The sequence below is a fragment of the Schistocerca gregaria genome, chromosome 4, assembly GCF_023897955.1.
Source record: "Schistocerca gregaria isolate iqSchGreg1 chromosome 4, iqSchGreg1.2, whole genome shotgun sequence".
In the NCBI taxonomy this organism is placed as follows: domain Eukaryota; kingdom Metazoa; phylum Arthropoda; class Insecta; order Orthoptera; family Acrididae; genus Schistocerca; species Schistocerca gregaria.
The window spans coordinates 788,143,788-788,169,523 of NC_064923.1; the positions used below are offsets into that span (position 1 = coordinate 788,143,788).

General features: G+C 41.7%; 1 protein-coding gene across 1 annotated transcript in view; it reads left to right on the forward strand.

Annotated features, from left to right (window-relative positions):
* LOC126267937 (TWiK family of potassium channels protein 18-like) overlaps nucleotides 1-25,736 on the forward strand; it is a 359,878-nt gene that overhangs the window by 12,318 nt on the left and 321,824 nt on the right. Inside the window, exon 2 of the mRNA XM_049973248.1 lies at nucleotides 1,565-1,882. Within this exon, the coding sequence (XP_049829205.1) occupies nucleotides 1,565-1,882 (318 nt within the window). The remainder of the gene's footprint in view (nucleotides 1-1,564; nucleotides 1,883-25,736) is intronic.

Sequence of the window (25,736 nt, forward strand, 5' to 3'; positions counted from 1 at the left end):
GCGCCATCTATCACAAAGCAAAAAAAAGTGGTCCAACTAAAACATTCATATTTGTTTACGTACTGTGTAACCTTCCCGTCTCCTCTGTATCTCCTTTGTTACGCAACCTTCCCTTTTACAATAACCTATGAAACTTACCCTTGGGATTTGAAGCTCTTGTTAAATAATAGCAAATGAAATCTTCCCTTTGAAATTTATTCTCTTTCTCTATCTTCGCATACAAATTTAATTGCTGCTTATTAAAAGTGATTTTCTGATTATTTCGACGAAACATAGTACGTGTCGTCGTCGTGGCCCTCAGTCGTTCTCTGCAATAACCCAAAACTGTTCCTTACCTTTTTTACTGTTACTGGATCGCCATCTGACTGCTACATCGAACTGCGACATGAATATACTTACTATGTTTTACTATACTCTATTTGCTGCTGGTCGGCTTTCATAATAAGTGGCTGTATTTATTACCAAAGCTGACGTTATTCTTTAATATTAAAGCTGGCGTTATTCTTTCATTAATTTGACTTAAGTAACGTAATTCATAGTTAAACTTTTTCTTGACAACACTAAAATTTTGCTAAGTTTTACTTTGATAGTTTTTGGGATGGATTCTAATCAGTAATGCAATATTGCTGGCAGAAATTAATTATATTCTGAATGAAATGATTTTACATATGTTCAAATGAGACTTATTTTTTACAATACTCTTACAACTAGCAATGCGCAAACATATCTTGAGTAGTCTTGAGTTTCTCAAAAAATTAATTCAATAATATTAGATCCTCTTATGATAATAGTTAGCTGATATCTCTGTACGTCCGTTTATAATCTCTTGTAAATCATAGCTAGTGGCTGGCAGGCACACTGCTCCTCTCAACCTCTCGCTTCTGACCTGCTACCGACACTCTTCACATCTCGCTTACTACTGACTTCCTACGAACGCTAAAGAGCGGTCTCTCCTGCCAACAATGCTTTCTGGTGCAGACAATCCCTGCTACAATTACAAAATGTATCAATGTGCGGTCTTTCCCGCTCTTTTCTTAAAATGTATCCACACGCCGTCTCTCCCGCCCTTTTTAAAATTATATCAATGTGCGGTCTCTCTTGCCAACAATACTTTGGTCCAGACATTTCCTGCAACGACAATTATTTCCAGCGTGAGAATTATTAATTATTCCTACTTAATCCTATTAATAAAATACAAACATCTTTCATAAAGTGTGGTTTGACAATAGACAACATAAATATACACGTCTTACAACTACACGAATATGTAATGGAAAATGGGGGTTCCCATTTTTTTAAAAAAAATCCTGTTGATATCTGTCTGACCTATGGCAGCGCCATCTGGTTTCCCCCTTCAAGCTAGACAAGTTCCGTTCTTTGTAGTTTTTCCGTTTGACACTTATTTCTTGAGATATTTGACCCGGTCATGGTCAATGTATACCCCTGTATACCTTACCAGATGCGACGACTGACCTGCCCGCTGACACGATCAGCTTGAGGGCGAGATGCGAAGTGAGAGAAAGTTGCGGTCGGAGTGTGAGCCGGCGGCGGCGGTGTGTTGCAGGCCTGGTGGTGGGCTACACGATCGCGGGCGCGTTCATGTTCATGGCGATCGAGGGCTCGGAGCCGGGCTGGCCGGCGCACGAGGCGGAGCGCATGCGCAGCGAGACGGCGGCGCGCCTGTGGCGGCTCACGGAGCAGCTGAACCCCATCCCGGGGCGCGCGCGCTGGGCAGAGGCCGTGGCGCCCGAGCTGGCGCGCTACCAGCGAGACGTGGTGCGTCTCGTGCGCGACGGCTTCGACGGCAGCAGCGCGCGCCCGCGCTCACAGTGGACCTTCTCGGGCGCCTTCCTCTACTCGCTCACCGTCATCACCACCATCGGTGAGTCGGACACTCTCTCGTCACGCGCTGGCGCGTTGCCAGCCTCTACATCTGCTCTTCTGGTAACAACACTACTCTCGGAACTGACATCGCCCCCCTTTATTTCAACACAACGTTAGTTACTGCATAACTGCATCTTGAGGAATCATTACTCTGCAAGGTTGCTACACAGATCGATATTGCGTCTGCCCTTTTGGTGGAACATATAACACTCCACTACCGTTACAGTCGTCGTAGCTAAACGAGTAGACTTCTGGGACAAGCTTTTCAAAATGTTGACTGGAGTACTCTCTTTCAAATTCTGAAGGTGGCAAGGGTGAAATACAGGGAGCGAGAGGCTATTTACAATTTGTACAAAAACCAGATGGCAGTTATAAGAGACGAGGGCCATGAAAGGAAGGCAGTGGTTGGGGAGGGAGTGAGACAGGGCTGTAGTCTATCCCCGATGTTATTCAATCTGTATATTGAACAAGCTGTAAAGGAAACAAAAGAAAATTTCGGAGTATGTATTAAAATCCGTGGAGAAGAAATTAAAACTTTGAGGTTCGCCGATGACACTGTAATTCTGTCAGAGTCAGCAAAGGACTTGGAAGAGCAGCTGAACGGAATGCACAGTGTCTTGAACGGAGGATATAAGATGAACATCAAGAAAAGCAAAACGAGGACAATGGAACGAAGTCGAAATAAATCGGGTGATGCTGAGGGCATTTGAATAGGAAATGAGACACTTGAAGTAGTAAAGGAGTTTGGGGAGCAAAATAACTGATGATGGTCGAAGTAGTGAGGATATAAAATGTACACTGGCATTGACAAGGAAAGCGTTTCTGAACAAGAGAAATTTATTAACATCAAGTATAAATTTAAGTGTCAGTAAGTCGTTTCTGAAAGTATTTGCATGCAGTGTAGCCATGTATGGAAGCGAAACGTGGACGATAAATAGTTTAGACCAGAAGAAAATAGAAGCTTTGCAAATGTGGTGCTACAGAAGAATGATGGGTAGATCGCATAACTAATGAGGAGGTATTGAACAGAATCGAGGAGGAGTTTGTTGCACAACTTGACTAGAAGACGGGATCGGTTGGTAGGACATGTTATGAACCATCAATTGATCACCAATTTAATATTGGAGGGCAGCGTGGAACGTAAAAATCGTAGAGGGAGACCAACAGATGAATTCACTAAGCAGATTCAGAAGGATGTAGGTTGCAGTAGGTAGTGGGAGATGAAGAAACTTGCACAGGATAGAGTAGCATGGAGAGCTGCATCAAACCAGTCTCAGGACTGAAGACCACCACAACAACAATAGCTGGGATATCAGACCCGTATACACCAAAAACCCACGGTCCGAATCGTTATCGAGTTCTTTTTATTTTTTTGACGTCCTTTCCTAGTTCCCTTGGTTAATGAATAGGACTATGGCGCCAAAGTGGAGCGCAATAGGGAAATGTAGAACGAAGCACGGAACTCCCTCTCGCTACCATACCTACAAGGGGTGACTGAAAGACTGGGCAAAATTCTTCCACGGGCACGTATTAAGTCTATTTTTCGTAGCAACAACAAAATAAAAGACCTTATGATCTCGGCAAAAGGTACAATTGACAAGTTTCATGCCGCCGGAGTTTACGAAATTGCGTGCGAATATGGACTGGTGCATGTAGGCGGGACAGGGTGTCCAATAAGCACAAGGTTATCTGAACACGAGAGATACATCCGTCTCAAACAGTACAACAAATCAGCGGTGGCGGAACACCAGGAACAGTGCAGGATGATCGAAATTCGAGAGCCCCGCGAACTGGCGAACCAGTCGTCTAACTTGAGGAGGAAGATTAGAGAGGCTGTAGAAATAGCCAAGCGACCCGACAACATGAATAGGGGATGCGTCTTGGCTGCTAGCAGTGAAGCTTTGCGGTAGGACAGCTCCTGCAAAGTAACAGGGGCGCTGTAGGCCACAGCGGCGGAGGAAACACAGAGTGGTGACGCGCCATAGTCGATACTAAGCAGTTAGTAAACAACGCTACGCTGCACTAGCCGCTCATTTTCCTATCCGCCGGTTTCCACCAAAGGCGTGCAACAAAGGAAACTCTAATGGAAAACGCCTATATCTGCCAATGGCCACATGTAATGCAAATATCAATAAAAACACACAGTTCCCTTCCCCCTCACCCTCATATCCAATGACAGCACTCCTCCATAGTATATGAGTAATAGAACTAGCACCCATTAAGCAGTTAGCAATGCACCCTGAGGAAGGCGTCTTAAAATAGTCGCCGAAACATCGGAATTTATTGTTGACAATGCGGTCCCAAACCGACAAGAGTTTTATTGACGGGACACCGTCAGACGACAATAGCCTGTCACACCAAAGTGGATATATGAAAATGGATCCATGTGTCTGCTAACCGTACTATGATGAATAGGTCGATACGCTTTCGGTACTTGGTGCATATGATAATCAATCTACTGCTGCTCGCTACCCTTAAATGCACCATCCCAGTAAGAATGTTTTTCGTCGTCTGGAGCAAAGCCTGTGGCAAAAGGTAATCTTGGTCCACAAGTAATGGCCAGATGTCGTCCAAGGGCAAGATGTACTCCACAGACGGAGGAGTGATTTGAAAAAAAAATGGTTCAAATGGATCTGAGCACTATGCGACTTAACTTCTGAGGTCATTAGTCGCCTAGAACTTAGAACTAAGTAAACCTAACTAACCTCACGACATCACACACATCCATGCCCGAGGCAAGAATCGAACCAGCGACCGTAGCGGTTGCGCGGCTCCAGACTGTAGCGCCTAGAACCGCACGGCCACTCCGGCCGGCGGAGTGATTTCAGAAACCGTTCACCAACCACTCGGCGAAGTATCCATGATGCTGTAAGCCACTACCAGATATCTCAAAGACTCGTTGTTTAAGTAATACGCGGTGAAAAACTGCATCCATGTATTTACACTCATCTACAGCACTGTTACAACGTTACCAGAGGCTTTTTTATTTTATTTTATTTTATTTTATTTTATTTTTTAAATCTTACTTCCATAAGACCTCATGGCATGTCTATGCTACGCTACATACACTTTCCCCTTGAACTAGGTTGAGGACTCGTATACTGATTGCCAAGTGCGGCACTTGGCTTTCTATAGAGGGTGATTAAGCTGCCCCCACCAATAGGTTTTATGCAACCTACATCACCCACCACTTTCATATTTTGGTATGAAATTTAATTGATTAAATTTTGTTTTCACTGGAGGCCACAGTTTTCGTGTTATTTATGAAAAACGAGTTTGAAGGTCACTTATGTTTCATTTTATAGATTAATTTTGAAACTACAGCCTCTAATGAAAATGTACTGCAGTAAAAAATGTAACTACAGTAAATTTCCAACAAAAAGAGTCCTGACCATTTCTTCTGTAGAACTAATAGCTTGTGTGTTCAAGCAAAAGAATATGAAAATCTTGTGGGTAGTGTCTGTAAGCATTGCCCGTTGCATAAGATCCATGGGGGCAGCCGAATCACAAATATTTATCGTTGCTGACGATGTATGTACTACGATCAAGTCCACTGCAATATGTTCAACACCTCAAAAATACAAATAATATTTCTTTTTGAAACTTAATAACTGTAAATGGATTGTCACTGAATGTAGATAAAACACAGTTCCCTCATAAGTTCTGACAATTTCAACAGAAATGACACATGAGGGTAAATTAAGAAATGAAACATTATAATCAAAATTTTTTGGTCTTTATACTGATAAGAACTCGAATTGACGCGAAGCAAATCTTAAACGTCTTCGCTCCGAAACTTTTTCATTTCTTATATTATCCGGTTCTCATATTTTAAGACACTACTAACGTCTTATGCTGGCATGTTCAGGGGTAACCCGTCATTCAGGATAAACCTCTTGGTTGCACAGAAGCAAATAGTAAGGAGAATTTGTTGTGTCCATTATAGAGCCTCTTGCAGAGTGCTCTTTAGGCATTGGTCTCACAGTTCATTTACTCAAGAATTAAGTTTTTGTCAACAATCAGTGACGGTCTGGAAACAACAGTAACATTCACAATTATAATACTACAAGGATAAATGATTTACACTATTTACACTATTACCTAGCCTTTGTGAGGTGCCAACTATATAAAGAATTTAAGGGATGATAAAATTAATTTCAAACAAAAACTGAAATCTTATCTCAATAGAAGAATTTATGATAGGTACTGGTATGACTTTGTGTCATTTTGTGTGTGTGTGTGTGTGTGTGTGTGTGTGTGTGTGTGTGTGTGTGTGTGTGTGTGTGTGTGTGTTTTAGAGGAATGGAGACAGTTACTGAACATGGTAAACTTTAAATTACTGTACTCGTTTGAGGAAAAGCTTAGATATTAGGTTTTCCGCTGAAAAGATGTACTGTAATTGTAAAAGAGATTTACATTTCATATTGTAGAGGCTGATCGCAGTTGTGGTGTACGAAACATGCTAATAAATAACTTCTGACTGCCAGCGGTTACACAATGATTAAACACAGTGAATAAAGCTTTAATTCTCTCATACAGCTACAAGGAATATGGCTTGAAACAAGCACGAAATGTAGTTAAAGTACATAGCCTAGGTGATGTACAAGAGGGCAGCTGGCACATATATTCTAAGCATGTGCACTGCATACGACATTGGCTTGTTGCGGCTGTGCGGGCAACACGTGACCACGCCACGTGACTTGTCGTGACGTGACATCATGTGACGTAGTGTAGAGGCCAATTTCCCCGGCCTGTTGCTGTTTCGTCGCTGCTTGCTGTACATATGTGGCGCCGTTGGCCGTAGGGCCGAGTAGATAGGCTCTCTCTCTCTTTGCGTGATTATCTACGGCAATTACTACTAGGTTTTACGCTATTATTTTGAACAAACAAATGTCTTCTTACTATCGTCTCGACAATAGGTCGTCAACTGAATTACTTTGTCGTGCGGTGCCGATTAAGTTGCCCAATGGCTTCAACGTCGTAACTAAGAAGTTGGTGACGAGGAGAGCACACACCCTCCGGAGTCACCCACCGGCTTCGTGTTCCTGCTACTGCCTGAGGTTGTAAAGTTGTCAACCACACATACAAGTGCGCATCGCTGGCAATAGAAGGGCTGCAGTCATCTTAACTGTAAACCTCTGCACTTGGGCGACCACCGCGGCCCATACGTTTAGCAGGAGCGTATAGCACCAAATCGTCTCAAGGTAAGACTTGCAGGGTTCATCCCATTTCTCAGTGTTAACATGACCATTGAGCATGACCCTACCGACAGCAATGGTGAAAACGGCTGTCAATTTCGTGAAAGAAACTGAACCCAACAGACAACAGAACAAAACATATTAATTACCACCTTTTTACATAGTATTTATCCCTCAAGTTTTTTTTTCATGTGGTTGGTTAAAGATATGGTTCTAGGTGTGTCGTTGTTTCCTATTCATGCAAAAGTTTCGGCGACCGGCCAAGTCGTCGTCTTCAGGTGCTGCGAGTTGTGTTACACAATATATACCGTTGCCAGGACTGCTTGACGCATCTTTGGTCTCCTTGTCAATCTTCTAGTACTTTCGTGTATTTTGCTTTGATATTCTAGTAAGCACTACTGCCACATAGAAACAACGCCCAACTCATTGCATGCTTTCCAGGCTCTTCTATGTTTCACATGAAGATGCACATCGCAGCAAACGATGCCGGAGAAGATAAGGAGCGAGAAAAGTCATATGGACATACTCCCATTCCAAAGGAGGTATACCCACTTGATGGTGGAGATAAGAAGTATTTGACAGTGCGGGTTTCAGTGATTGAAAGTACGCATGAGAAGACACACCACACTAGTGAGTATGTTCTGTGCTAGTGTTCTACGTCCACACTGAAGAGGACAGTGTGCTGGAGCACTATCATGAAGTAACCGCATCACACTTCGTACCACGGAAGGCACATCTTCCAGCAGAGGAGCCTGGATTACGTGCCGGAAGGGCAAATATGCCTGGCCAGTCAGACGTTTTTGAGGGATGACTATTTCTCGTGTTAATTTATCCGTTTTCAGAGGCTACAAGCAGATAAAGATATTTTATGTCTACGAATGAATGAACTGTTAACTTCCAAGTTTTCTCCTTTTATTACACTGAACAGCCAAAATATTATGACCACTGTTTACCGGGACGTTCGATGCCGCCTCGTGGGCGCTGAAGGCACGTGTCGCGGCGAGGAAAGTATGTAAGCAGAGCAGAGACGGATGGGGGATCACCCTAGCGAATCACCCTGATAATGGGGAAATCGACTGAGATAAACTACTTTGACAAAGGGCAGATTATTATTAAGCAGAGCTTGTGAACGAATAACTCGAAAATGCCGAAGCGGATCGAGTCTTCACGTGATTATGTAGGGTGAACCTAATAAAGAGGTAGGGCAGTGAAACTACCGTTAGGGGCTAATTGGTTGGACGCAACGACTCTTCACAGAACTTGGGGTTCGGAAGGTTGTCTGCTCTGTGGAGTAGGACAGGTGGCTATCTGTGGCATCCCTGCCTAAACAGCAATATGCTGGCGCACGCGCTAGTGGTTCGAAGCACTCCTTTCATTGCACATTGTGGAACGTGGAGCTCCACAGCAGATCCATACGTCTCACTTCCAACGACGTGGTCGATTATGATTGCAGTGGTCACAGGACCATCGGGATTAGGCCGTCGCGTGTCGCTCTCCGGGTGAAAGACAGTTTTGTTACACTAAGTCGATGATCATCTCCGAACGCCTTCATTGAGGTCAACGGCGGTTGGACACGTATAGTGCACCACGAACACAGCCTGGTGGAAGCAGTTTTATGCTGTGGGAGAGATTCTCCTGCGACTGCTTGGGACATGTGATAGTAATGGAAGACATGCTGCCAGCTGCGAACCACGTGCATTCCTTCATTCTTGAAGTCTTCCCCGACGGCGATATCATCTTTCAGCAGTATAATTGTCCGTGTCTCGAAGCCAGAATCGCGTTGCAGTGATATGAAGAGTTTGATAGTCCAATCACTTTGATGTCCACCAAATTCGCCTGATGTGAATCCGATGGGACCCTTCTGCGTCGCTATCTGCTGTTATCACCATTTACACAAATCAGCGGTTCTTTATTTATGGGAATTACCTGACTTGTGCGAAGTCATCTGATGTAACGTGCCTCCACAAGACTACCAAAAAATTGAACAAACGATGTACGCAGAACGCAGAACCGGCGACCAAAAAGCTATTAAGCAGGTGGTCATATTGTTTCGGATGTTCAGTGTATATCACAAGTTTGTTGCGGCTTCTCGAGTTTTTAGTCTTTTAAAGCAAATGGAGCACTGTAATCCAATAATGACAGTCAGAAAGTACCAAATAAACCACATGGTGCACATTGCATGTACACGCATACCACCAAACAAGCCGTGCCAAGTGGTAATAGGCACATTATTCTCTCAGCAATGCCGTGTGTTTGTTGCTCGTTTCTGTCGGCATCATTATAATAACATTTATAGTTTTTCCCATTTTCTATAATAACATACTATACCAAAGCATTGCAAATTTTACGAATAAAGATTACTCGTTGTGTAAAAAATTTTCAAAAACGAAAAGTCTTACCACTGCTGCTATGGGTAAATATTACAATTTTTTTTACCCAGTTATTAGTAAGAAAACCTTTTAGAATTCGCGCAAATACCTTAAGATACCGTTTTTCAGATGTAATATACCGGTAACAGCTTTAACCTGTCTGTTTCTCCCATCCCTATTCTGCACAGCCTACAGATTGCTGTTGTTAACAATACCATCCCTCGTAAACGTAGCCTCACATGTAAGTTAGATGGATGACAAAACCCTGCGCTGTAGTGGCCGTGCTGCGAAACAACGACAAAACCGTCGCTGTGAAGGTAACACTGTAGTTAATATGGCGTGGGAGCGTTGTAAACGTACATATAGTGGCACCTGTCATGGAGACAACCTTACTGATGCTGATACCTTCCTCGCTGTCAAAGACTTTTTATTATCTGCCATGAAGTGTTTGTACCTCCCTTGGAACACATTTCCGTCCACACGATCCTTTCTGGTCATTACCCTCTTAGGGACCGTATCCTGCCATTTGTTCCCATTTAGCATAATCACCTTGTTAGCTTTCAAGGCGAAGTTCGTAGGTGAATTGTCTTCACGCTCTCCGCCACGTTTGGGTACTTATCTGTGTCCCCAAATCTACGAAATGATGCCGGGACTATACTTAAATATTGACATGGACGATTTCCAAGCCATATCCTTGTCCTCTCGGCGATTAATAAAGGGCAAAAGCTGCAGTAAATCTTACAGGAAATTTATATATTTCCAACTCATTTATTAGCATTCATTAGTTTCAGAATTACTACACAAAGTTCTCTTTGTGCTATTTCTACCAAACCCACGTCCTTAGCTCTGTTGGTATTTGATTCTTATTTTCGTCCCTCATACGTGGTACAAAAAAAATGCTCAGAGTTGATATCGTTCCGCAGCTCGCTAATTTCTCGCAGTGTCCCATTCACAGGGATCCTTTTGGTCACTTCTAAGACATTCTGTCCAGATTTTCAGCTATAAAAATAGTTGTAGCGTCTTCTAAGTCTTCGCAGCTTACCGTTTCTGATGATTAATGGATTCTCCTTAGAATGGTGTGACTCATTAATTAGGAGCCACACCTGCGACCTACAATCTTAGGCAGTTTGCGCTGATATAATTACGTCAGCATCTGCACCCTCATTTATCAGTGTCAGATAAATCAAGAACTCACTCGCAGCTATTCCTCAGTTTTATGTTTGTTGCTACAGGAATCTATGATAGATTCAAGTGCTGTGTTCGTTGTATTAAGTAGGCCTCATTAAATCCTAACAGAGGCATTGATGACCAACAATTAGCCTGTAGTGGTGACATAGGAACGGTTAGCTATACCTTTTGCTCCAAATTGCAAAGATGTTTTAGATGGAAGTCACTGATACTGATAGTATTTTCATCAAGAGAGCTATTATAAAGTTCGTATCTGTATACTCATGAAATTTAATGAAAAATTTAAGTCTCACAACATTTTTTGCGTGAGTAGTAGTTATATTTCACAATTGATTCATCCAACAGCACGAATAACTAAATACAGTTTATATCACAACAACATTTTGGTAAGAAAAATAGTAAACCATTCATTTTTTTAAATCTAACTTGTCTTCAGGAAGTAACTCAGACTGTTAGAACTGCAGCTTATCTTAGCTTCCCTTCGTTGTTGTGAGGGTGGTTACCGCTGACCTTGTTTCGCCGCAATGCTATTTTGTAATTGAAATCCTTATGCATTTATAGACAAAAAGATGGTGCCCTAAGTACTGAAATGATGCATACACGACATTAAATTCGTTTTTACTATATTAAAAGATGCCATAAAACGCACTGATAGTGACACAATGCACTCCAAAATTTTCACAAAAAGACTAATCTGCGTGATCACTGCCACGTCACAATAAATAATTTGACAAAAAATACATTTGCTGTACTTCATTATTGTCGCGATTATATCAGTAACTCACATTTGGTAATTTATATTTTACAATATGCTTTTCACTTTGCATAATGGTACTAATCGAAGCAAATGCTCTGTTATTAGTGCAGTTCCGATTGTGTATAATTTTAAATTAAACGCTGATCTTTAAACAGTGATTTCACGTAATACCGTAATCACGCATTAATTACTGATTTTATCACTTACACATTTTCAGTGTCTGTATTTGTTCTAGATACAAATTGTTTGAGGTGAACTGATATCAATGTCCTATCCCAGAAATGTTGATAAGACGGAAACACTTGAGTGTTAGAAGAAAATTTCATCTGTATCGTAAAAAATGATTCATGGGTTGAAAGCCGGCCGGTGTGACCGAGCGGTTCTAGGCGCTTCAGTACGGAACCGCGCTGCTGCTACGGTCGCAGGTTCGAATCCTGCCTCGGGCATGGATGTGTGTGATGTCCTTAGGATAGTTAGGTTTAAGTAGTTCTAAGTCTAGAGGACTGATGACCTCAGATGTTAAGTCCCATAGTGCTTAGAGCCATTTGAACCATGGGTTGAAAGTTACATTTCCACAACTCTAAATTGAATGTAAATTTCAGTCACATGGTAGTTATTCAAAATTTGCGAGAAAAATGCTTGACTGTAGAATCGAATATGTTTACTAATCCTGTCAGTATTTGCCTTCCCATTCTGCCAGGTTACAAGTTCGTGCAATTTTTATCGGATTTAGTTCTTCCTGAAGTCATGTAGAAGTGCTCTTCCACGGAAGCTCTATATGAAAACGGTATTTACCGTATTTGTCGTTAAAAAAAGATGAGAGGGACGTTGCGAACTGAAAAGAACCAAGCTTACTTCCACATTGTCATACTGTTGGCCTTTTCACTTCGGTAAACCGTCATCTTAGAATGACTAGGTTTCCCGATTTCGTATATACATCAGATATATTGTCATATTTCGAGGACCCTACACTCAATTCTTCGTTGTTCGACAGTAGTTGATCGTTAAAGTCTACCGGTTCTTTTTAATCTGCGTGACACTGCGTCTGTGGATTATACTTCAAATTATGAATTAAATTTATGCCTTTTTGAGTGGTAACAGAAATGAAGACTTTCATAGTTATTAATCCTGTGAACCAGTATTGGAAAACCTTACAGAAATGAGAAAATGGGGGTAGTACTACTTAGTAGTAGCCAGATTATGCTATAGGTACAAATCGTGCTACAACTAAGTCGATGTAACAACAGAATCACCTTCATGCTACAAGTATTACATAAATTAAAAATTTATTTAAGTGTAAGGAAATACCAATTATTCGCATTTCTTCAGCTACTATAGTACTCGAAATGTCACTATAACTGATTCGCGATGTATGACTCACGACTCGTTATGACTGCTTCAATTCCGTCAAAACCTCTTCTACTGAGTTACAAACCTCATAGAAATTCTCCTGCATATCTTTTGGGACTAGTACTTTTGTAAGAAAGGACACTGCGGGGAAATGGCCTAGGCAATGACTATGGCATTAAATCCAGAACAAAGTTTGTTACTGGAGCGGAGAGAGTGGTGACCTGAAACTTCCTGACAGATTAAAACCTTGGGCCTGAGCTGTAGTTACATCTGAGACGTTCGCCTTTCACGGGTAGATACCTCACATACTGAGTTACGTAAGCACGTCTCAGGACATGTCTCACATGAGCGAGTACGTTTCGCATTCCGCTCTAGACACTCCCTAGTGTACGAAAAATCCAAGTTGACATGAAGTTTTTAGTTATTTACAAAAACTCTGATTTGAATTGCAGGTCTCTTCCATAAAGTAGGGTCTGATGTGTCGTGAAATAACAACAATGTTTTTTGTACAAAATAATGCTATGAGCCACTACCTTTGTTAATAGTCAGTGAAGATACAATGTGTAATGCCTGCTCTCTCTAACCGCTTATATCAAGTTCATTCCTTTAGTACGAGGCCTGCTGTTACTTTATGAGCTGGATATTTCCATACTATTGTGAACAGCTTACCCACTGGCTCTTTCCGGCATATTTCAGGTGTGAGACCCTAGTCTCGTGTTAGGGAGTGCGGTTGCTCCAAATCCCCGTCTGGTTACCCATATTTAGATTTTCCATGGTTTCCATAAATAGTTCAAGGTAAATACCGAGTCGGTCCTATTCAAAACAACACGGCTTGTGCTCCGTCTTTACTGACAACGCCGTGGACAGGTTGTTAAATTCAGATCTTCCTTCCGTTCCTCTAAGAAAGGAACTGTGTGTTTGATTCCATCAGTTTTCTTGAAACTGAAATGGGAAACATAATAAAACTCGTATATGGGCAGTTCTACTTCATTTCGGATAGCAGGAAACCTTGCACTTTTTGTGGGGCTCCGTTTACTGTCTAAATTAGACGGTAAGTATGTTTTCCCAACTCGCAGCTGTAATATAGAAGTGATTCCCGGTTTCTTTAAGGGTCAAAGTTACCGTAATAAAATAAAATAACGAGATTCTGAACTCGTAGTTCAGAAATTATTCAAAGTAAAACTCTAAAAAAGAAAGGTAGAGAATATTGTACAGTTTTATGTGATACTCATGCTGCATTTTTAAAAGTTAAATTTATTGATAATTATGAGCATTAGGGTTCATGTTGCCCTAGAATCATGAAACATGGCAAGAGAAGTTTTCAGATTACAGGTATAGGAAAAAAATCCGAAACTGGTAATTTGCAATTGCGACATGGAAAAAAATTGTCATTTGTTATCCGACTGTCTATCCTTGAATCGCTTAAGACCGTTTTTTTGTCACGAGCGGTTACGTGTTTAAAGTTGAAATTTATGTCACGAACTAATTTCTACGCTCCTTCAGTGGTGTTAAAAATTTCGACTTCTAAGTCAATGTAAACATAAGATGCTGGCAACTATGTCACATTTTGCTACTCGCCAACTCTCTGATCAAAACCTGTTGCGTACTTCCCGTTGGTGTAGGATCATGAAATTTTGCAGGAAGCTAGGTTTTACAGCACAAGTAAATGAAAATCCATAACATTGTTAACTTTAAACTGTATCACACGAAAAAATCTTTCTTTCTTCATTTGCTAGCCGACGTCAAAATTGAAATTAAAACACTCTCGAAAGTCTTAGGATCCCTGCCACCGATCTCCTGGGAGTATCACTGTCCATAACTTGGATACGCCGTCGAATTTCTCTGTTCCTTGAATGGATGAACTGTCTACATACATGGTTATATCTGATTGGGCCTCAGTGCGCGACGGCTACTCGCACCTGCAAAGTCCTTAACTAAACCATTCTCTGAACTATTTTTTCGTATTCTATCTGAAAGACACCATTTTAAATGGAATAACAATTATGCCATATTGCCCAGCATTTGATTTAAAAACGATGTCTTCAGTGGAGAACTGTAGAAAAAATAAAAAGTAAACTGAAACAGCGTCAACACCCATGAATCTTGACGAGGTCGTTGCGCATCGTCTGCTGTTTACGTTACAAGGTAGCTTATGGTAACCTAACTGCAGCGTGAGCATAAATATTTATTATTTAATTATTTTTCCACGTTTCCAACAAGGTGCTCCATAAATATCAAAACTAAAATCAATTTGCAATAACAGGAGGTTCAAGCCTATATAAGTTTAATCTGTATGAGAATGGTGTTTGTGCTTATTACACGAATAAAAGGTTTCTAGAAATTATCTCAGATAGTATTACGTTATTGTTACATACCTTTCACAAGAAAAAAATGAATCGCAGCTCACTGAAGTCCGATAAAAGCAGACAAATTATCGGGCTACGAAAATTACGCAAAACTTATCAAATTTCAACTCTAAATCTAGTAAATATTCAAGAGAACTTAAGGACAGCTGTTTTCTTTGACAATTGACACATGTAATAATTACCAATGATTTTAAAAATTAAGAGTTCAGTTTTTTTTAGTTTTCATCAGATTTGAAATAGAATGGCCCACATGTGACAGTCTTTTGATTCTAATAGCCTTCTGATAGAGCGTGTTTCAAAATTTTACCGATAATCGTTGAGATACTGGTGGGAATATCTGGAGAAAAATGTTGAGTGGATGTACGCACTTTATTCATCGATGAAACAGTGTATAGGAATTACGACGAACAACGTCCAGTGACACGTTGGCTAAACTAGTTAGCTTTCTCTCTCTAGGAATAATTTGACTCGGTTTTTGAAACGCTATTTTCATTTATTCTTGCAGCAGGCGCAGAGAACACTTACAACACGAACTCAAACTAATTCAGCTGGTGTTCTGTCAGTGTTGAAGCATATAAAAGTGTACATTAATGCCAATTTTTGAGTGTTTCACCGACCGCATTTGACGATTTAATTTTTGTTGTAATTCGTTGTTCTTTTCAATTTACAATGTAGGTAGTGGTCGACCTGAGGATTTTTTTTCTCAATTTGCTCTTACTGTCGCCCTACCCCATATCTCCAAGACTCTCGGTAGCGTTCCGAAATTATATGAGTAACAGTAAGCACTCTGACACATCTCAAAAATGAAATACGTTTAAATGACAAAATGGTATAAGAATCGCAATGTTACCACGATTAATCAATGAGGTAAAGGAACTAATGTAGGAAGAATAACAGCGACTGCACTAAGATATATCAGCTGTAAGCAGGATCGGGCCTGGTCACATGGCCTCCACATGACTCTTCGTCTCTTATATTTATTCCTCGCCATCCCGTCTCTTACGCACCGTAAAAATATTCCAGACTATAAGATTGTATTTTTAATATGTATAATAATGTAATATACCACATCGCAAGTTCCTTTGGTAACTACTGGTAACCCACCCGCGGTTATTTACAGAGTCGAACTGATACGTATAAAACAGTGTCAAACGTATGTTGGCCGGCCAAAGTGGCCGAGCGGTTCTAGGCGCTACAGTCTGGAACTGCGTGACCTCTACGGTCGCAGGTTCGAATGCTGCCTCGGGCATGGATGTGTGTGATGTCCTTAGGTTAGTTAGGTTTGAGTAGTTCTAAGCTATAAGGGACCGATGACCAAAGGAGTTAAGTCCCATAGTGCTCAGAGCCCTTTGAACCAAACGTATATTATTTTGTTAGATATTTATGTTGAAGATGAAAAACCATTATTATGTAGGTTTCATTAGTTTTGATTTTGCAGAAACACAAATTTTTCAAGCATTTCAATGTTGAGGATGTCATACCTCCTGAACTATGTATTGTAATTTTGCAGGTGCATTATGCGATCAAAGGTATCCGGACAGCTGGCTGAAAATGACTTACAAGTTCGTGGCGCCCTCCATCGCTAATGCTGGAATTCAATATGGTGTTGGCCCACGCTTAGCCTTGATGACAACTTCCACTCTCGCACGCATACGTTCAATCATGTACTCGAAGGTTTCTTGGGGAACGGCAGCCCATTTTTCACGGAGTGCCACAATGGGGAGAGGTATCTATGTCGGTCGGCGAGGCCAGGCACGAAGTCGGCGCTCCAAACCATCCCAAAGGTGTTCTGTAGGATTCAGCTGAGGACTCTGTGCAGGCCAGTCTTTTACATGAATGTTAATGTCGTGTAACCACGCCACCAAAGGCCGTGCATTATGAACAGGTGCTCGATCGTGTTGAAAGTTGCAGTCGCCATCCCCGAATTGCTCTCAGCAGTAAGACGCAAGAGGTGCTTTAAACATCAGTGTAGACCTGTGCTGGGATAGTGACACGCAAAACAAGTGGTGCAAACCTCCTCCATGAAAAACACAACCACACCATGACACCACCGCCTCCGAATTTTACTGTTGGCTACACACGTTCACCGGGCATTCGTCACACCCACGACCTGCCATCGGTTCTCCACATTGTGTACCGTGTTTCGTCACTCTTCACTAAACGTTTTTCCACTATTGAATCGTCCAATGCTTACGCTCTTTACACCAAGCACGGCGTCGTTTGGCATTTACCGGCTGTGGCTTATGAGCAGCTGCTCGACCATGAAATCGAAGTTTTCTCCCCTGTCGCCTGTGATAGTGCTTGCGGTGGATCCTGATACAGTTTGGAATTCCTGTGTGATGGTGTGGATAGGTGTCTGCCTCTTACACACTACGCCCCTCTTCAACTGCCCGCGGTCTCTGTGTCAACAGACGAGGTCGGCCTGTATGATTTTGTGCTGTACGTGTCCCTTCGTGTTTCCTCTTCACCATCACATAGGAAACAGTGGACCTAGGGATGTTTAGAAGTGTGGAAATCCTGCGTACAGACACGTATGACACAAGTGACACCAGGTCACCTGACCACGCACGAAGACCGTGAGTTCCGCGGAGCGCCCCAATCTGCTCTCTCACGATGTGAAATGACTACTTAGGTAGCTGATAAGGAGTACCTGGAAGTAGGTGGCAGCGCAATGCACGTAATATGAAAGACGTATGTTTTTCGGGGTGTCCGGATACTTATGACCGCATAGTGTATATGCAGAAGTATACTGCCTTCAGATACGTTTCGAATATACTTAGTATCAAATAATTAATAAATTAGAAGACCACGCCCATTGCCGAAACTTTGCTGTAGGAACAACGAAAATGTAGTAGCCGAAAAATCACTTTTCTTTTCATTACTTTTTGTTTGTGTGTAGGAGGCCGTTAATAATTATCTTCTTGTGTTAGACCTTTAATGTATGATTACATCTCTTCATTATTACACAGTGATAGCGTTAGAAATTTTTAAATTCGGTCAAAAAATCTGTTCTGCAAAGAACTGATCGTATTACAAGCTGGCTATCTTTTTGGTTTATGGTTGATTATTCCCAACCTGCTTCTTAAGAATTCTGACATTTACACAACTAAAACATTCGTATGATCCAATGTGATTCGGAAGTAATAATTTCGTTGCAAGTTTGTCACAGATTGATATACACACGAACGACCAAAAGCCGCTTGTAATTTGATTTATCACTGTTTTCTTTCGTCAGGTTTTGGACTGAACTGAAACCGCTTTGACGTTTGTAGCTAGTGGAACTTTTGAATCTCTAACGAGTTGACCTTACAACAACGAACATCTGAGACTGATCTCGTGTGATGAGCGCAACTAGTCAAATAATTAGTGAACTGAACGTGATTATCTGCACTTCCTAATGGTCGCTGCGGCCCATGGAGCAGACGCCTGCGTTTGCTACGATCTGTAAGAGATTCCTGTCTAATTCATAAACTGTCTACGTGAGTGACGTATAGGATATCTGAGAAAATACCAGTCATGATGTTTTCTTTTGTATAAAAACTGTTATTGTTTCATCCCTTTGCAAAATATGTACAAGTATAATAAATTTTACCTTGATTTACAAATAATTTTCTCTTCACGAATAAATTATAAAATGTCTGCGTTATAATGTTGTTTTGACCTTCAGTGCGAGGATTGTTTTGATAAAGCTCCACAGCAGAGTAGCAGTTGCACCCTTCGTCCTCCATCATTTGCTGCATATGTTCCAATCTCTATCTTCCTCTACAGTTTTTACCCTCTATTGTTGCTTCCTCTAGTACTTTGGACGTTATCCCCAGATGCCTTAACATTCTGTTGCTTCTTCCTGTAGTGTTTTGCATACATTTCTCTCCTCGCCGATTCTGCGCAGAACCTCCTCATGTCTTACCTTATTAGTCCATCTAATTTTCATCTGTAGCACCCATCTCAAAGGTTTCGATCCACTTGTGTTCTGTTTTACTCACAGTCCATGTCTCACTACTATATAATGCTGTTTCACATGCACATTCTCCGAAATTTCTTCCTCAAGTTAAGTTCCATGTTTAATACTACCGGCCTTTCCTTGGTCAGTGATACCTTTCCCACCAGGCAGCAAAATTCGTAAGCTTCTTGTGATGTTAAGTTTCTCACTGTTCTCATATCTGCTACTTCTCATTACTTTCGTCTTTCTCCGATTTATTCACAGTTCACACTGTGTACTCATTAGACTGTTCATTCCATTCAACACATCCTGCAACTTTTCCTCTTTCACTGAGGATAGCAATGTCATCAGCGAATTTTGTCAATGATGTCACTTCATCCTGAATTTTAATCGTATTCTTGAACCTCTATTCTATTTTGCTCATTCCTTCTTCGATGTATAGTCTGAACAGTTGTGGTGAAGGAGTAGACCCCTGTCTTACACTCTTTTAATCCGAGTGTTTCGTTCTTGGTCTTCCACTATTATTGTTCCTCTTGGTTCTTGTACGTATTGTGTATTAACGGTCTAACCCTACAGGTTACCCCTACTTTTGTCACAATTTCGAATATAATATACCATTTTACATTGTCGATCGATTTTACCAAGCCGAAAAAGCCTATGAACATCTTTTGATTTTTCTCTAGTCATGCTTCCATTTTCAACTGCAGCGTCAGAACTGCCTGCTGCCTTTACCATTCCTAAAGCGAAACTGATTATCACCTAGCACATCCTCCATTTCCTTTTCCACTCCTTTGTACACACATCAAAAAGATTTGCATCACCTAGGCTTCTAGAGCTCCGGAACCTGTACAGAAAATTGAAATAGAGATCAACATGAACATCATTTCCGTCGTTTTTACTGCTCATAGAAACCACACATAGCTTGTTGTACCACCATACAGCGAGACCTTCAGAGGTGGTGTTCCATATAGCTATACACACTGGTACCTCTAATACGCTGCCGGCCGCGGTGGTCTAGCGGTTCTAGGCGCTCTGTCCGGAACCGCGCCACTGCTACGGTCGCCGGTTCGAATCCTGACTCGGGCATGGATGTGTGTGATGTCCTTAGGTTAGTTAGGTTTAAGTAGTTCTAAGTTCTAGGGGACTGATGACCACAGGTGTTAAGTTCCATAGTGCTCAGAGCCATTTGAACCTCTAATACGCAGTATCGCTTTCTCTAGCATCGATGCATGTCTGTATTCGTCGTGGCATACTATCCACAAGTTCATCAAGGCACTGTTGGTCTTAATTGTCCCACTCCTCAACGGCAATTCGGCTTAGATCCCTCAGAGTGGTTGGTGGATCACGTCGTCCATAAACAGCCCTTTTCAATCTATCCTAGACATGATCGATAGTTTTCATGTATGGAGAACATACTGGCGACTCTAGTCGAGTGATGCCAATTCTGAGCGGTCCATTCGGCTTGTTTATGGGCCCATCTATACCGCGCTGCATGGTGTCGGGGTTGCAAAGATGGACCTCGCCATGGACGTCGGCAGTGAAGTTCCGCGTCATGCAGTCTATTGCGCACAGTTAGAGCCGTAACACGACGTCCTGTGGCTGCACGAAAAGCACTATTCAACATGGTGGCGTTGCTATTAGGATTTCCGTGAGCCATTATCCGTAGCTAGTGGTCATCCACTACAGTAGTAACCCTAGGCCGGCCCGAGCGAGGCATGTCATCGACAGTTCCTGTGTCTCTGTATCTCCTCTACATCCGAAGAACATCGCTTTGGTTCCCTCCGAGGCGCCTCGACACTTTCCTTGTTGAGAGCCCTTCCTGGCACAGAGCAACAATGCGGACTCGATCGAACCGCGGTATTGACCGTCTAGGCCTGGCTGAGCTACAGGCAATACGAACCGTATACCTCCTTCCTGGTGGAATGACGAACTGATCTGCTGTAGGACTCCTCCGTCTAATAGGCGCTGGTCATGCATGGTTGTTTACATCTATGGGCTGGTTTAGTGACATCTCTGAACAGTCAAAGGGACTGTACCTGTGATACAATACCCGCAGTCAACGTCTATCTTTTTGATGTGTGTACATTATTCTTGTCAGAAACTCTGACACCTCAACGGTTAAGCTTATAGTGCGATAATTCTCGCACTTGTTGGCTCTTGCTATCTTCTGAACTGAGTGGATATATTTTCCGAATGTCTGAGGTTATATCGATGTTATACATTCTACATACCAACGTAATAGGGATTTTTTTTTCATTTCCCCCAAAGATATAGGAATTCCGATGGAATATTATCCATCCCTTCTGCCTTATTTGATCTTAAGTCTTCCAAGCTCTTCTCAATTCTGGTTCTAAAGTTTGATCCCCCATCTCGTCCCTGTCGAATCCTGTTTATTCTTCTGCCACGTCAACAGACGTCCCTTTCCTCTCTTAGAGGCTTTCAATGTACTCTTTCTACTTATCCTCTCTCTCCTCTGTAGTTAACTGTGGAATTCCCATTGAACTCTCAATGGTACTGCCTTTACTTTCAGTTTCTATAATTTTGACTTTCTCGTATACTGAATCGGTTATTCCGATCATTAATTCTTTTTCGAATTATTCACATTTTTCATGCAACCAATTTGTCTTAACTTCCCTGCACTGGCTATTAATTCATTCCTAAGTGACATGTATTTCCGTATTCCCGAATTTCCCTAAACGTTTTTCTGTTTCCTTCTTTCATCTGCTGTCCATGGTTTCCTTGCAGCTCTCCTCTCTGTACCTACGATTTTCTTTGCAATTTCTGTGATTATCCTCTTTATAGATGTCCATTCATCTTCTACTGAAACGCCTGCTGGGCTATTCCTTACTTCATTATCGGGAGCGTTAGTGAGCTTCAAGCGTATCTCCTTATTCCTTGCTACCTCCAGATCCCACTTCTTTGGGTATTGATTCTTCCTGACTAGTCTCTTAAACTTCACCCTACTCTTCATCACTACTAAATTGTGATATGAGTGCAATATTCAATTTTGGAATCTCTGCCTGACCATGATGCAATCTAAGTGATGTCTTCCAGTATCTCCCGGCCATTATCAAGTACACCTTCTCCGCCTGTGATTCTTGAACAGAATATTGGCTACTAACAACTAATACTATTTCTCTTTCCCTGACTCGTTTCTGCTACTAAGCTCATACTGTCCCGTAACCCTTTCCTCTACTCCTTCCCTTACACATGGATTACAGTCTCATATGACTTAGATTTTCATCTATTACGTACCAAATTGCACTCCCTCTCCATCTTCGGCATGCGACATCGGCAAGTATACTTGAACTATTGTTGTCATTGTTGGTTTTGTTATCGATTCTGATGAGAACATCCCCGTCACTGAACTGTTCACAGTAACTCACTCCCTGCTCTACCTTTCTATTCATAAAGAATCCTACTCCTGTTGTACCATTTTCTGTAGATGTTGATACTACCCCATACTCGTAGAACGTTACCCTTTCGTTAGTTTTTCAACCTTTGTGTCATGGTGATCTCTCTCGCGGCAGTCGCCTGCTGGAGATTCCAATGGTGGACTCTCACGGAAGCGTTTGCCAATCATCACACTTTTCAGTTACAGGCCACGTGTCCTGTGGATACACGTTATGTAGCTTTAATGCAGTGGTTTCCATTGCCTTCTGCATACTCATGTCGTTCATCATTGCTGATTCTTCCGGCTCAAGAGACAATCCCACCCCAAGAGCAGGGGAGTGCCCTGTACCTCCATCTATTCCTCCACCCTCTTTGAAAAGGCCGTTGGCTGAATGAGAGTAACTTCTATGGCGAAAGTCTTCGGCCTCCATTGCTGATGATTTTTATTCAAAGTTCAAGTGGAGACTGGGTTCGAATCCGTGACTGAGGACGCAGACGAACCCCTAGACCACGGGTGTCATAATTATTTTCCGCTAAACCGGTTAAGTACCTCCTCAGTAGTTATTCGATCCACCCATAAAATGTTCAACATTTTCCTACAGCGTCACATTTCAATAGCCTCTTCCCTTCTTCTTCTGAACTTATCATCCACAATTCACTTTAGAAAGACTTCCTAAGGTTTAAATTTTTGTTGTTGTTGTGGTCTTCAGTCCTGAGACTGGTTTCATGCAGCTCTCCATGCTACTCTATCCTGTGCAAGCGTCTTAATCTCCCAGTACCTACTGCAACCTACATCCTCCTGAATCTGCTTAGTGCATTCATCTTTGGTCTCCCTCTACGATTTTTACCCTCCACGCTGCCCTCCATTACTAAATTTGTGATCCCTTGATGCCTCAGAACATGTCCTACCAACCGATCCCTTCTTCTGGTCAAGTTGTACCATAAACTTATCTTCTCCCCAATCCTATTCAATACTTCCTCATTAGTTATGTGATCTACCCATCTGATCTTCAGCATTCTTCTGTAACAACACATTTCGAAAGCTTCTATTCTCTTTTTGTCCAAACTATTTATCGTCCATGTTTCACTTCCATACATGGATACACTCCATACAAATACTTTCAGAAACGACTTCCTGACGGTGAAATCTAAACTCGATGTTAACGAGTTTCTCTTCTTCAGAAACGGTTTCCTTGCCATTGCCAGTCTACATTTTATATCCTCTCTATTTCGACCATCATCAGTTATTTTGCTCCCCAAATAACAAAACCCGCCTACTACTCATTTCCTAATCTAATTCCCTCAGCATCACCCGACTTAATTAGACTACATTCCATTATCCTCGTTTTGCTTTTGTTGATGTTCATCTTATATCCTCCTTTCAAGACACTGACCATTCCATTCAACTGCTCTTCCAAGTCTTTTGCTGTCTCTGACAGAATTACAATGTCATCGGCGAACCTCAAAGTTTTTATTTCCTCTCCATGGACTTTAATACCAACTCCGAAATTTTCTTTTGTTTCCTTTACTGCTTGCTCAATATACAGATTGAATAACATCGGGGATAGGCTACAACCCTGCCTTACTCCCTTTCCAATCACTCCTTCCCTTTCATGCCCCTCGACTCTTGTAACTGCCATCTGGTTTCTGCACAAATTGTAAATAGCCTTTCGCTCCCTGTATTTTACCCCTGCCACCTTTAGAATTTGAAAGAGAGTATTCCAGTCAGCATTATCAAAAGCTTTCTCCAAGTCTACAAATGCTAGAAACGAAGGTTTGCCTTTCCTTATTCTTTCTTCTAAGATAAGTCGTAAGGTCAGTATTGCCTCACGTTTTCGAACATTTCTATGGAATCCAAACTGATCTTCCCCGAGGTCGGCTTCTACCAGTTTTTCCATTCGTCTGTAAAGAATTCGTGTTAGTATTTTACAGCTGTGGCTTATTAAACTGATTGTTCGGTAATTTTCACATCTGTCTACACCTGCTTTCTTTGGGATTGGATTAATTATATTCTTCTTGAAGCCTCAGGGTATTTCCCCTGTTTCATACATCTTGCTCACCAGTTGGTAGAGTCTTGTCAGGACTGGCTATCCCAAGGCCGTCAGTAGTTCCAATAGAATGTTGTCTACAACGGGGGCCTCGTTTCGACTCAGGTGTTTCAGTGCCCAGTCAAACTCTTCACGCAGTATCGTATCTCCCATTTCATCTTCATGTATACTCTCTTCCATTTCCATAATATTGTCCTCAAGTACATCGCCCTTGAATAGACCCTTTATATACTCCTTCCATGTTTCTGCTTTCCCTTCTTTGCTTAGAACTGGGTTTCCATCTGAGCTCTTGATATTCATGCAAGTGGTTCTCTTTTATCCATAAGTCTCTTTAATTTTCCTGTAGGCAGTATCTATCTTACCCTTCAGATAAGCCTCTACATCCTTTCATTTGTCCTCTAGCCATCCCTGCTTAGCCAATTTGCATTTCCTGTCGATCTCATTTTTGAGACGTTCGTATTGCTTTTGGCCTGCTTCATTTACTGCATTTTTATATTTTCTCCTTTCATCAATTAAATTCAATTTTTCTTCTGGTACCCAAGGATTTCTACAAGCCCTCGTCTTTTTACCTACTTGATCCTCTGCTGCCTTCACTACTTCATCCCTCAAAGCTACCCATTCTTCTTCTACTGTATTTTTATCCCCCATTCCTGTCAATTTTTCCCTTATGCTTTCCCTGAAACTCTGTACAACCTCTGGTTTAGTCAGTTTATCCAGGTCCCATCTCCTTAAATTTTCGCCCTTTTCCAGTTTCTTCAGTTTTAATCTACAGGTCATAACCAATAGATTGTGGTCAGAGTCCACATCTGCCCCTGGAAATGCCTTACAATTTAAAACCTGGTTCCTAAATCTCTGTCTTACCATTATATATAATCTATCTGATACCTTTTAGTATCTCCAGGGTTCTTCCATGTATACAACCTTCTTTCATGATTCTTAAACCAAGTGTTAGCTATGATTAAGTTGTGCTCTGTGCAAAATTCTACCAGGCGGCTTCCTCTTTCATTTCGTAGCCCCAATCCGTATTCACCTGCTATATTTCCTTCTCTCCCTTTTCCTACACTCGAATTCCAGTCACCCATGACTATTAAATTTTCGTCTCCCTTCACTATCTGAATAATTTCTTTTATTTCATCATACATTTCTTCAATTTCTTCGTCATCTGTAGAGCTAGTTGGCATATAAACTTGTACTGCTGTAGTAGGTGTGGGCTTTGTATCTATCTTGGCCACAATAATGCGTT